Source organism: Canis aureus, chromosome 5, assembly GCF_053574225.1.
Source record: "Canis aureus isolate CA01 chromosome 5, VMU_Caureus_v.1.0, whole genome shotgun sequence".
Classification (NCBI taxonomy): Eukaryota; Metazoa; Chordata; class Mammalia; order Carnivora; family Canidae; genus Canis; species Canis aureus.
Window position 1 is genome coordinate 68,475,847 of NC_135615.1, and position 14,283 is coordinate 68,490,129.

The window sequence follows — 14,283 nt, forward strand, 5'->3', positions numbered from 1 at the left end:
AAAAATAATGTTAATATGCCATGGTTATCAGGACAGATAAAAAGGTGCTCTGTTTCTCTGATGGTTGAAGACAGTTTAGTGGTCCATTTCATAGGCCTTAAAAAATTCACGCAGGAGCACTTGGGTGGCTCACTTGGTCAAGCTTCCAACTCTTGATTTTGGCTCAGGTCATGACCTGAGGGTTGTGGGAATCTGAGCTCAGTGAGGAGTAGGCCTGAGATTCCCCCTCTCCTTATGCCCCTCCCCTTACTGGCACACTCTCCCTTTCTCTAAAATAAATAAGTAAAGCTTTTTAAAAAAATAAATAAAATTAAGTAAAGTAAAAATTCTTGCAATTATGACTGAAAGAAAATATATAACAGTTACCTCCAGAGATTAAAATTACAGATTTTTTTTCTTTTCTTTTTTTTTTTTGTTTTGTTTTTCATTTTGTTTATTGTTTACTATTCTGCGGGTTTAGGGTTTTGTTTTTTTTTTAAGTTTCTATGTAAATTCCAGCTAGTTAACATACAGTGTAATATTAGTTTCAGGTGTACAATTTAGTATTCAACAATTCCTTACAACACTTGATACTTGTGACAAATGCACTCTTTAATCCCTATCATATCTTTCCCCCACCCCTCCCACTTCCGCTCTGGTAACTCATCAGTTTATTCTCTAGAGAAAAGAATCTATTTCTTGATTTGCCTCTCTCTCTCTCTCTCTCTCGTAAGGTTTTATATTTTTAATAGTATTTTTATTTTAAACATCAAGTTGAGTAAGGTTTATATTTATATGATAAACATGCAGGTATTTTCGTTATTTTTTCAGTTGCTGATTTGTTCTTAGAGCTTTTGTGTATGTTTTTTTCCAGGGAATCTTGGACATTGTAGTACTAAGTAAAGGATATACAAAGAATGATTTTGCCATCCATACACTAAAAAATAATTTTGAAGCAGATGCTTATTTTGTTAAAGTCATTGGTGAGTATTTGTTTTATATGTTTTATTATCAATTATTAACATTTAATTTTTGTATTCTATCAATGCAAATTTTCCAAAGAATAAAGAGACACTCCTACATAACCTATATATAACTCTCCAAATCAGGAAATCAACTTTGTTGCAACACTGCCATCTTCTACATAGACCCTGTTCAAATTTTTCAGCTGTCCCAATAATGATTTTTTTCTGTTCCAGAATTCTTTTTTTTTTTTTTCCTGTTCCAGGATTCTATCCAGGAATTGCTACTGCATTTAGTGGTCACATCTTTGCGTACTTCTTCAATCTAGAATTCCTTTTTCAGGTCTTTATCAATTTTTTAAAATACAGGCTTCATTCTGTAGTATAACCCTGTTTCTTCTTTTTCCACTCAGATCATACATTCTCTAGAAATTTCACTGCATGGAATGGCAGAACTGATGCTCTTCACTTCTCAGTTGTTATATCAGGAAGCACATGGTGTTGACCTGTCTCACCACCATAATGTTCATCTTGACCTTCTGGTCATCTTATTGACCACCAGGTCTGTCCACCTTAAGTTCATTGTTTCCCTCTTTGTAATCGCCATCACTAAGATAGTTGTCAAAGAGTGATTCTCTATTCTCAACATTCCTTCTACATTTATTAGTTGGAATTCTACTATAAGGAAGATCTTTTACTTCTCTCCCATGTATTTATGTATTCACTTATTAGTGTAGATGGATGTATTCATATTACATTCAATAAATAAAATAATTTCTCTTAATGCTCAAGGTATTCCCAGTAGAACCAGGTAGGAGCTCCTTCAGGCTGGCTCCTGTATCTTTTTAACACTTTATCTGAGATAGAAAGATATTCCAGGTTCATCTTATACCTCCCTTGCCCTAATTTTTTAATCTGACCTCTCTCCAAGGAGCCCTGTTTCTATTTTCCTTTTGTAGTGGGTGGTATTTAAAAACCAAGTTCTAGATTCCCAGTGTGCTTGATTGTTACTGAGTTGTCATCTCCTCTGGTTTCCCTCAATAGGCAGAGGAAATATAGGAAATATAGAAATGGCTTTATATACACAACATACAAATATACCCATCTAACTCTATGTTTGTATACAGATATTTACTTACTCTAAAACCATGAATTTATGCCATTACCTCCTTTTCTAATCCAACACAGCATTTCAAGGGTTCTTTCTAATCCTTTCTGTCTATAGAGATCTTCTTTAGCAGTGAGAAACTCAGGTCTCACTTTCCTCAGTAGATAGGCTTCAGTTTGCTCATTGTTACCTCTTCCCAATCATGCTGTCTCCTCCACTTGACACCCATGTTCACATAGAGATCCTGTACATTTTTTGTTAAGTATATGGCTAGATATTTTATTTTCTTTGAAGTTATTACAAATGTTGTGTTTTTAAGTTTGGTTTCCATGCATTTGTTTTTAGTAAATAGAAATACAATTGAATTTTGCGTGTTAATCTTGTATACTGCAACCTTGCTCAACTTACTTATTGATTCCTGAGGGTCTTTTAAGATTCGATAGGATTTTCTGTATAGACAATTATGTTATTTACACAGAGACAGTTTTATTTCTTCTTTCCAATCTATACCTTTTTTCTTCTTGTTCTGCCTAAAATTTCCATTACCATGTTGAATAAGATTGATGCCAAGGGACATCCTTGCCTTGTTTCTGATCTTGGGGGAAGTATTCCATCTCTCACCCTTCAGTATGATATTATTAGCTATGGGTTTTTGTAGATGCTCTGTATTGTGTTAAGTAAGTTTACCCTATCTCTAATTTGCTGAATTTTATCATGAACTGTTCTTGAAAGGTAACTGTGTTTGTGTATTACTATTAGTACACTTGACACCAAGACAGCCATCAAGACAGTCATTTGTTAACGAAATGGCGCATATTTATAAATGACAAAATGTAATTGTCTTTTCTAACCAGCATATTAAAACTGTAAACTAAAGGTAACTCCCATCTTCATTACTGTTCCAGGCTAAAAATATGGATGAGTTTACCCATTTCTACACTTTTTTTTTTTAAGATTTTATTTATCTATTCATGAGAAACAGAGAGAGAGAGAGGCAGAGACACAGACAGAGGGAGAAGCAGGCTCCATGTGCAGGGAGCCTGATGTGGGACTTGATCCTGGGTCTCCAGGATCAGGCCCTGGGCTGAAGGCGGTGCTAAACCACTGAGCCACCTGGGCCTCCTGCATTTCTACACTTTTTATCCATATGATTGTATGCTCTCCTTTCCCATTTTGAAGGAGGTATGATTTGGCTAATTTAGAGCTTTCAAAAAAATTTAAATTTTGCTGTATATTTGCTGTATACCTACTTTAAAGTGTATTTTTTTTCCAAGCAGTTTTCTTTCAACTTTAATCCTCTTTTTATCTGAAAGACAAAGAATCCTTAAAATTTTTGTTAATCTTAAATGTATGTGTAATTAGAATAACCTGGTTCAATTCACTGAATTGAAACAAGCACTGTTGAAGTAAGAGTTTGGAATTTGATCACCTACAGGTAAATAAGTCTAGTATACCCATTGACTAATGCAAACTTTGGTTGCCAAGGGGGAGATTCAACAATGCATACATCTCAAAATATCTATTCTATTCCCTTGGATCATTAGAATCATCCTTTGTGAATGACAGCACACTCCTAGTCCCCGTTGATTTTAATATATAACACATAATCTCCTCTTTACCCCTAACTCCATCCATTCCAGGATATTTGAGAAGCACTCTGAAATCTAGACTGACTTACTTAGATCACTTGCTTAACATCTTTCTCCTATAGTATACTGTGGTAGTCTAAACAACTTGAGAGTAATGTCTGTGTCTTATTTGTCTTTGATTCCCCAGTGCCTAACACAGGGCCTGACATATAGGAGGCATTCAGGAAATTTATGTTAAACAAATGGCCAGGTACTTTCCAAGGCATGGATTGGCTATCTCAATTTAAAAGTATTACCGCTAGTACCCAGGCAACATTTGATGCTTCAGACCCCATTTTCTGTTTCTAGGAAGCATTCTACCAAAATACGAAAATCCAAATCAAGGACATATTCCCACCATTAGCTGTTTTCTGATCTCAGAGCTATAGCTAGTCAGTAGTTCATTTCTTGAAAAAAGAAGATTGAGCCTTAGTGAGTGAGTTACCTGCCTGCTTAAGTTCTCAAGTCCACCTATCTTTAGGATTCTCTATGACTAGAAAGTAACTTACTTGGGGCACCTGGGTGGCTCAGGCAGTTAAGCATCTGCCTTTGGTTCAGGTCATGATCCCAGGGTCCTGGGATTGAGCCCCACATCAGGCTCCCTGCTCAGTGGGGAGCTGGTTTCTCCATCTCCCTCTGCCCTTCTCTGCCTTCTTGTGCATGCACTCTTACTCTCTCTTTTTCTCTCTCTCACTGAAATAAATAAGATCTTTAAAAAAAAAGAACTAACTTAATTTCCCAGTCTTATAAGCCAAAAATGTACAGAAAAAATATCATGACCTAAGAGAGGAGCTATCTCTCATGACCTTAATGGGATGCTGTGAAAAATAACCTTTTTGTTCCAACCTAGAATAAATACTATTTGTTTCAAAAATTTATATTGAAACTCAAATTAATACTTCTCTTTCAAAATACTTTTTTTTTTCAGTTTAATGAGATAGGTATAGGATTTGTGTCCTTGATTTGAGTTTTGCCAGTATACTTCAAAGAAACTATTTTCTCAAGTTTAAAGCTTTCTAAAAACCAGACTTATTGTTTAGTTCATCTGAATTTGAAGTGTTTATGTGTATGGCTGTATAAATTGAAAATTAATGCTTTCTAGAATAGATGTTACTCATTGAGTAGTAAGGAAAAATTCCAGTAAAAGAGATAAGTTGTATACAGTTAGGACAAATCAAGTTCACCCTGCACTCAACAAGCTCTTTTATTCAAGCCTTAAAACTGCTTTTATACTTAAAATTATTTGTTTTGTGCTCTTAAAAAACATAATTGAGCTTTTGTATTACACTCCCAAATTTGTTAGTTAATATGAGTGTGTGTGATGCTGTTATTTCCCATGTGTGCACCTGTAGACTCCCCTAGAGCAAAGGTTGTCAGTCATGTGAAATAGAAGTAAATCAGGGCATAAAATTTTCCTGCACCGATATGGAACTCAGATCCTCAGTTGCAATAATAGTAATAATAATAATAATAATAATAATAATAACGCTAAAGAGAAAAGGCAGTTTCTCAGCATGAAGCAGAAGCCAGTCTCACATTTTTTTTTATATTGGTCATTTGGAAATTGTCCATGTGGAAAATGTTTACATATAATTTAGAATCCTCAATCCTTCCTTGGTATTTTATTCACTTACATTTTTACAAATTACAGAAAGATCAGGGAATCTTAGAGATGGGAAAGGCCTCAGAAGGCATCTTGCCCAAGTGCACCCTAATGCAGCATCTCAGCCAGCTTCTGCTTAAATGCCTTGCAATAAAACTCATCTCCTCATAAAGCAACACACGCTTCTTTTATGAGTCAATTTAGCTTTTAGAACATTTATTTTGTATGAAGTCAAATATGCATATTGAGTAACTTCTGTCCATTGACACTAATGTCTGGTATTTAGCAGGTCTTTGATTAATATCTACTGAACAACAAAACAATTAGTCCTACTAAGATTATTGCAGTTTTTGTCCTTACAGTAGACCACAAATTATAACTATGGTAACAGAATACATAAATACATAATGGTCCTCCTCAGGAAAAAGTAAACTTATTTAAGGAATTAAATAATGAAGACAACAGACTATGTGAAAATGAAATGACATGTTCAAGGTGTTTCTTTAAAGTAATCCAGGGAAGTAGGAAGTGGAATGTAGGTCTAACAAGATTGGCCATGTGTTGTTGACAACTGAAATTATGTGAAGTGTGAGGGGGGCCCTTTCTATCTCTCTAATTTTGTATAATTGGAAAAATTCCATGTAAGAAGTTTAAAAACATACGAGCCTCTTGAGAATCTGTAGCCTGTGACTTCCTAGCCTAAGTCAGGGTGGGAACCACTGGGGCTCGAAAGCTGGGAACTGACCAGAAGTGGAAGAAGTATTTGAACAAGACAGTGGCTTTCAGGGTTCTCAGATAACACTGCTCAAGTGATGCCTTGGTGGTGAACTGTACCCACCTCTATGAGAATCACTAGCAAAGGACACTACAGGAGTCTCTGACTTACTCCTCTGGCCTCAACGTGGAGGAATCATCAGACTCTCTTAAGTCTGAGCAGAGTTGTGCTTTCCAATGGGAAGAAGAGAAGGGGCATCACAGGGAGATACAACTTATTACACGATCTCACTGCTTTGCTGGGCCTTTTTGTGTTATTTCACCATGTGGATTCAGAGGGTTGGTTTTTGGCAACACTCTAAAGTTATTTAGAACACTGTCTAGGAGCACCAGCAAGTCCCTCATTTTGCTTAGCTAGCTGGGACCTCCAACTGACAAATACATCTGTTCCCTGTGTGATCTTTCACAGAGTTCCAGGAGTCCTTCATGTCCTCCTTGCTCCCTTGGCCCCATCAGGCTTGCCCTTGTTCTTAGCCGTCACCTTGAGATTCAGGGTTTCTCACTGGTCTGCTAGGGGGTCCATCCACATTGCCCCATTGATTCTCTGACCTTGTCAGCATTAATTGGCTATTTTCTCAATATTATTTACCTATTTAATACCCATTAGAAATTCCTCAAATAGCTGCCATTAATCACACACTTATTTTCAGATTTCTTTAATCATTGTAGTAATATTTAGGGATTAAGGAAGATAAATATATGTTTTGCATTTTAAATTATTTACTTAAAGTTTTTTAAACATTTACCTAGAATCAAATATGCTTTTAGAGGTAAGACATCTCTGAAGTTAGAATAAATTTTAACAACTTTACATGGTGTATAAAAATGTACATATGTGTATAAAAATGTATATGTGTATAAAACATATGCCTACTACATTTAATATTAGTTTGCACAGGTAGAGAACAGGATCAAAATTATGTGAAAGAGGGCAGCCCGAGTGGCTCAGCGGTTTAGCACCACCTTCAGCCCAGGGTGTGATCTTGGAGATCCAGGATCGAGTCCCACATCAGGGTTCCTGCATGGAGCCTGCTTCTCCCTCTGCCTGGGTCTCTGCCTCTCTCTCTCTCTCTCTCTCTCTCTCTCTCTCTCTCTGTGTGTCTCTCATGAATAAATAAATAATCTTTTTTTAAAATTACATGAAAGATGACTATAAGTTTCTGTGTCTAAGTTCTTTTCGATGAGTGTATTTTTTTTAATTAAAGTAATTAAAGATAGGTAATCAACAGACATAAAAAGGTTTCCACAAAGTGTCTAAATAATGTCTGAATGACAGGAATAGCTGGGACAGGGGCTTTTATTTCCCATATGATATTTGATTATGGTATTTGCCTTATATTCACATGTCTTAAACCAAAACAAAAGACATTTTCAGAGAATGAATATGAGGAGACACCTATAATTCAGACAAGGATCTTTCATTTTTCTTCTTCCAAGATTTTATTTAAATTCTTTAACATTTAATGTACTATTAGTTTCAGGAGTGGAATTTAGTGATTCATTACTTAAATACAACACCCATTACACACCACAACTGCACTCCTTAATGTGCATCACCCATTTTAGCCATCCCACACCCACGTCCCTCCATTGACCCTCAGTTTCTTCTCTATAGTTAAGAGTCTCTTGTGGTTTGCTTCCATCTCTGTCTTTATCTCATTTTATTTTTCCTTCCCTTTCCCCATATCCAATCTATTTTGTTTCTTAAATCCCGCATATGGGTGAAATCACATGGTATTTGTCTTTCTCTGACTAACTTTTAGCCATTCTGACAGGTATAAGATGGTATCTCATTGTAGTTTTGATTTGTATTTCCCTGATGAGTGATGTTGAGCAGTTTTTCAAATGTCTGTTACACCCATATGTATGTCTTCTTTCAAGAAATATCTGTTCATGTTTTCCGCCCATTTCTTAACTGGATTTATTTTTTGAATATTGAGTTTAATAAATTTTTTATAGGTTTTGGATACTAGCCCTTTATCTGATGTCATGTACATATATCTTCTCCCACTCCTCACATTGCCTTTCAGTTTTGTTGATTTTTGTCCTTTGCTGTGCAGAAGTTTTTTTTATCTCAGTGAAGTTCCAATAGTTCACTTATGTTGTTGTTTCCCTTGCCCCCTAAGATATGTCTAGTAAGAAGTTTCTACAGCCAAGGTCAAAGAAATTGCTGCCTGTGTTCTCCAATATGATTTTGATGGATTCCTGTCTCAAATTTAGATTTTTCATCCATTTGAGTCTGTTTTTATGTATGGTGTAAGAAAATGTCCAGTTTCATTCTGCATGTCACTGCCCAATTTTCCCAACACCCATTGTTGGAGAGACTCTTCTTTCCATTTGATATTCATTCCTGTTTTGTTGAAGAGTAATTGACCATATAGCTGTGGGTCCATTTCTGGGTTGTCTCTTCAGTTTCATTGATCTATGTGTCTGTTTTATGCCATACTGTCTAGGTAATTACAGCTTTGTAATACAGCTTGAAAACCAGAATTATGATACATCCAGGCTTGGTTTTCTTTTAATTTGCTTTGGCTATTTGGGGTGTTTCTCATTCCCTACAAATTTGAGAATTATTTGTTCTAACTCTGAGAAATGCTGGTGTTATTTTAATAGGGCTTGCATTGAATGTGTAGATTGCCTTGGTTAGTACAGACATTTTAAGAATATTTTTCCTTCCAATCCATGAGCATGGAATAATTTTCCATTTCTTTGGGTCTTCATTTCTTTCATAAGTGTTGTATAGTTTTCAGATCTTCTACCTCTTTGGTTAGGTTGATTCCAAGATATTTTATGGGGTTTGCTACAATCGTAAAAAGGATTGATTCTTTGATTTCTCTTTCTGTTACTTCATTACTGGTGTATAGAAATGCAACAGACTTACGTATGTTGATTATATATCATGAGACTCTGCTGAATTCATGTATCAGTTATAGCAGTTTTTTGGTGGAGTCTTTCAGGTTTTCTAAAGAGTATCATATCATCTGCAAAGAATGAAAGTTTGACTTCTTTCTTGATGATTTCAATACCTTTTAATTCTTTTTGTTGTCTGATTGCTGAGACTAGGACTTCTGGTACTATATTGAACAGCAGTTCTGAGAGTGAGCGTTCCTGTTATGTTCCAGATCTTAGGGAAAAAGCTCTCAGTTTTTCCCCATTGAGCATTGTATTACCTGTGGGTCTTTCATACATGGCCTTTTGATGTTTTCGAATGTTTCCTCTATCCCTACCTTGTGGAGGTTTTTGTTTTTTTTTTTTTTTTAAGTTCAATTCGCCAACATGTAGTATAACACCCAGTGTTCATCTCATCATGTGCCCTCCTTGTGGAGGGTTTTTATCAAGAAAAGATGTTGTACTTTGTGAAATGCTTTTTCTGAATCTATTAGAGGATCATATGGTTCTTATCCATCTTTTATTAATGTGGTGTATCACATTGATTTGCAGATATTGAACCACCCCTGCAGCCCAGGAATAAATCCCACTAGGTGGTAGTGAATAATCCTTTTAATGTATTGTTGGATTGGATTAGCTTGTATCTTGTTGAGATGGTTGCGTCAGGACATTCGTCTATAATTCTCCTTTTGGTGGGGTCTTTGGTTTTGGAATCAAGGTAATGCTGGCTCGTAGAATGAGTTTGGAAGATTTCCTTCCATTTCTATTTTTTGGAACAATTTGAGAAGAATAGGTATTAATTCTTTAATTGTTTAGTAGAATTCCCCTGGGAAGCCATCTTGCCCTGGACTCTTGTTTGCTGGGAGATTTTTATTACTGATTCAGTTTCTTTGCTGGTTATGAGTCTGTTCAGATTTTCTATTTTTTCCTGTTTTAATTTTGGTAGTTTATATATTTCTAGGATTTTATCCATTTCCTCCATATTGCCCAATTTGTTGGCATATAATTGCTCATAATATTCTCTTAGAATTGTTTGTATTTTTGCAGTGTTGGTTGTGATCTCACCTCTTTCATTCATGGGCTTATTTATTTGGGTCCTTTCTCTTTTTGATAAGTCTGGCTAGGGATGCCTGGCTGGATCAGGAGGTTGAGCATCTGCCTTTGGCTCAGGGCATGATCCCCGGGTCTTGGGATCGAGTCCCGCATAGGGCTTCCTGTGAGGAGCCTGCTTGTGTCTCTGCCTCTCTCTCCATGTCTCGAATAAATAAATAAAATTAAAAAAAAAATAAGTCTGGCCAGGGGTTTATCAATTTTGTTAGTTCTTTCAGTATACCAGCTCCTAGTTTCATTGATCTGTTCTTCTGTTGGGTTTGTTTTTTTTTTAATTTCTATGCTATTGATTTCTGCTCTAATCTTTATTATTTCCCTCCTTTATTATTCTTCTTCCTCCTCCTCTTCCTCTTCCTCCTCCTCCTCCTGCTTCTCCTCCTCCTCCTCCTCCTTCTCAGTTTAGGCTTTATTGACTGTTCTTTTTCCAGTTCTGTTAGTTGTAAGGTTAGATTGTGAATTTGAAACTTTTCTTGCTTCTTGAAGAAGTATATTGCAATATACTTGCCTCTTAGGACTGCCTTTGCTGCATCCCAAAGGTTTTGGACCAGTTATGTTTTCACTTTCATTTGCTTCTATGTATTTTTTATTTCTTCCTTAATTTCCTGGCTGACCCCCATTCAGTCTTAGTAGGATGTTTAACCTCCATGTATTTATGGTCTTTCCAAATTTTTTCTTGTGATTGACTTCTAGTTACATTGTGGTCTAAAAATATGCATGGTATGATCTCAATCTTTTTGTACCGGTTGAGGTCTGATTTGTGATCCAGTATGTGATCTATTCTGGAGAGTGTTCTGTGTGCACTCAAAAAGAATGTATATTCTGCTGCTTTAGGATGAAATGCTCTGAATATATCTGTTAAGTGCATCTGGTCCAGGGTATCATTCAAAGCCATTGTTTCCTTATTGATTTGCTGCTTAGATAGTATGTCTGTTGCTTCGAGTGGAGTGTTAAAATCTTCTACTATTATTGGGTTGTTATCAGTTTCTTTAAGTTTGTTATTAATTGATTTGTATATTTGGCTGCTCCCAAATTGGGAGCATAAATATTTACAATTGTTAGATCTTCTTATTGGATACACCTCTTTATTATAAGATGCCTTTCTTCATCTCTTATTACAGTCTTTGGTTTAAAATCTGGTTTGTCTGATATAAGGAGGGCTACTCCAACTTTCTTTTGATGTCCCTTAGCATGATAGATTGTTCTCCACCCCTCACTTTCAATCTGGAGGTATCTTTGGATCTAAAATTAGTCTCGGGGGATCCCTGGGTGGCGCAGCGGTTTGGCGCCTGCCTTTGGCCCAGGGCGCGATCCTGGAGACCCGGGATCGAATCCCACGTCGGGCTCCCTGTGCATGGAGCCTGCTTCTCCCTTTGCCTCTGTCTCTCTCTCTCTCTCTCTCTCTCTCTCTCTCTCTCTCTCTCTGTATGACTATCATAAATAAAAAAAATAAAATAAAATAAAATAAAATAAAATAAAATAAAATAAAATAAGTCTCGGGGCAGCCCCGGTGGCGCAGCGGTTTAGCGCCGCCTGCAGCCCAGGGCATGATCCTGGAGACCCTGGATCGAGTCCCACATCAGGCTCTCTGTATGATGCCTGCTTCTCCCTCTGCCTGTGTCTCTGCCTCTCTCTCTCTATCTCTGACTCTATGAATAAATAAATAAAATCTTTAAAAAAATAAAAAATAAAAAAAAATAAAATGAGTCTCTTATAAGCAGCAAGCATATGGTCTTGTTTTTTTATCCATTCTGATACCCTCTGTGTTTTAATTGGAGCATTGAGTCCATTTACATTCTGAGTGATTATTGATAGATATGAATTTAGTGGCATTGTATTACCTGTAAAGTCACTGTTACCGTATATTGTCTCTGTTCCTTTCTAGTCTTTGTTGCTTTGGGTCTCTCTCTCCTGCTCAAAGGGTTCACTTTAATATTTCTTGCAGAGCTAATTTAGTGTTCATGAACTCCCTTAGTTTTTGCTTGTCTTAGAAGCTCTTTATCTCCTTCTGTTCTGAATGACAGCCTTAGTTGCATATTTTTTCCATTTAGCACATTGCCACTTTCTTCTGGCCTGCCAAGTTTCTGTGGGTAGGTCTGCTGCTAAACCTATGTGTCTACCTTTTTTGGTTAAGGATCTTTAATCCTAACTGCTTTCAGAATTCTCTCTTAATCTTAGTATCTTACAAGTTTCACTGTGATATATATTGGTGTTTGTGTCTTTTTGTTCATTTTAAGGGGAGTTCTCTGTGCTTCTTGAATTTGGATGCTTGTTTCCTTCCCCATATTAGGGAAGGTTGCAGCTGTATTTTGTTCAAATAAATCTTCTGCCCATTTTTCTTACTCTTCTTGTGGGACTTCTATGATATAGATATTATTTCACTTTATGGAATTGCTGACTTCCCTAAATCTATATTTGTGATCTAATAGTTTTCTTTTCCTCTCCTTTTCTGGTTCATTATTTTCCATAATTTTATCTTCATGTCACCTATTCATTCCCCTGCTTCTCCCATCTTGTTGTAATTATATCCTGTGGGTTATGCATCTCAGTTACAGAATTTTTTATTTCAGCCTCACAAGTTTTTAGGTCTTTTATCTCTGCAGCGAGTTTCTGGTGTCTTCTACATTTTTTCAAAACCCAGCTAGTATTCTTATAACTGTTGTTCTAAATTCTTGTTTAGATATATTGCTTATATATGTTTTGAGCAAGTCTATGTCTATGATTTCTTCTTGATCTTTTTTGGAGGGGGAGAATTCCTCTGTCTTGTCATCTTTGCTAAATTTCTGTCTTTTGAATATATATGAAAACTTGTTACATTTCCTGCTCCTGAGAGTAATGCTGTATTAAAAAGAAGGCACTGCCCAGGAACTTCAGGAAGTGTTTCTGGTATATGCTGTGTGCATTCTGCTGCTGTGTTGTGGCTGCTCTTTCCCACGTCAGTCCTCTACAGGGTTCCTCTTTGCTTGCAGTGGGGAGTGTTTTGGCCTTTAAGTAGGTGTGTTCTGATCTGTTTGTTCAGATAAGCCTGATTAAAATAGAAACACAAACCTGGTCCAAAAAAAGAGAAAAGGAAAAGGGACCCAAAAAAAAAGCAAACAGATAAAAAATTATAACCTGATTGAGAAGGAAAAGAAAGAAAGAAAAAAAAAGCCTGATCCAAAAAATGAGAAACTATAAGTCTGATTCCAAAGAAAAAAATGGGGGGAAGCCTGGTCCTGTTCCCCTAGAGCTGAAGCTGACCCTTAGGAGCACTCTATGATCATGTATCTTTGACACATATGGGGAGTACAGGAGTGCTGTATTGGTCCTCTAAAGGAGATGCGGCCTGCCACGTTGGCTCAGTCAGACTTGCCCTAGTAGTGATGGTCCTGCAGGGCAACAGGAGACCTGGGTTTGGTGTGACTGGCTCCAGCGCCCACTAGGGGCTCTGTATTGCTCACTGAAGTCCCACCATGCTGGTGGGTGGGGCAGAGCAGGGGGCATGGAAGATGGTATCATCTATCCCTCTTGACCCCAGAGAGGGGAACTCTCAGCTGCCTCTGCTCAGGAAGCCCCCACAGAAAAGCGAGCAATCTCCCCTCCTGTGGCCCAGGGCTCTTACATATCCCCACCCTCAATCTGTCTGTGCCAGGGCATGGGTATACTTAGCAACACAGTTCTCCTGTGTTTTATCTCTGGCATATGGCTGGGATTTAAAAGTCCAAATCTTAAAGGACCCAGCAAGGCTGGACTTGCTACCCTCCCCCAGAGGAGAGCCTCACAGCACTGGATTTTTCATTTTAAATGCTACTAAAACCATTATACAGTACTGACCTTTATAGCTTTGACTTTATTCTACTCATCCTTCTCCCAACCTACACCATGGTTTAGTGTTACAGTACTTACGCATGATTATTGCTATTTTTTGTTTTTGACATTTGTGTGAAGTAGCTAATATAAACTGAATCACAAAGCTATACCTTAAATATCTTTAAGAATACGTGAGCTATAACATATAATGTGTTTTAACATGAAATCTTAAGATCCTAAGCATTGTCAGGGCACCTAGCTAGCTTAGTCTGTTGAGCATGCAACTCTTGGTCTTGGGGTTGTGAGTTGAAGCCCCACATTGGGTGGAGAGGATACTTTAAAAAATCTTTAAAAAAAAAAAAAGAAGAAGAAGAAAAAAGACCCTAGGCATTGTCATTTTAAAGAAAATTTAGGAATTCTACATCCCATTAGTCATGTTTTAAA

At 36.9% G+C, this 14,283-nt stretch overlaps 1 protein-coding gene across 3 annotated transcripts in view; it reads left to right on the plus strand.

The window, feature by feature from the left end:
- Positions 1-14,283, plus strand: part of ITFG1 (integrin alpha FG-GAP repeat containing 1) — a 291,906-nt gene that overhangs the window by 200,818 nt on the left and 76,805 nt on the right. For all 3 annotated transcript variants that reach the window (XM_077898547.1, XM_077898546.1, XM_077898545.1), the window contains exon 12: positions 854-962. In XM_077898547.1, the coding sequence (XP_077754673.1) occupies positions 854-962 (109 nt within the window). The remainder of the gene's footprint in view (positions 1-853; positions 963-14,283) is intronic.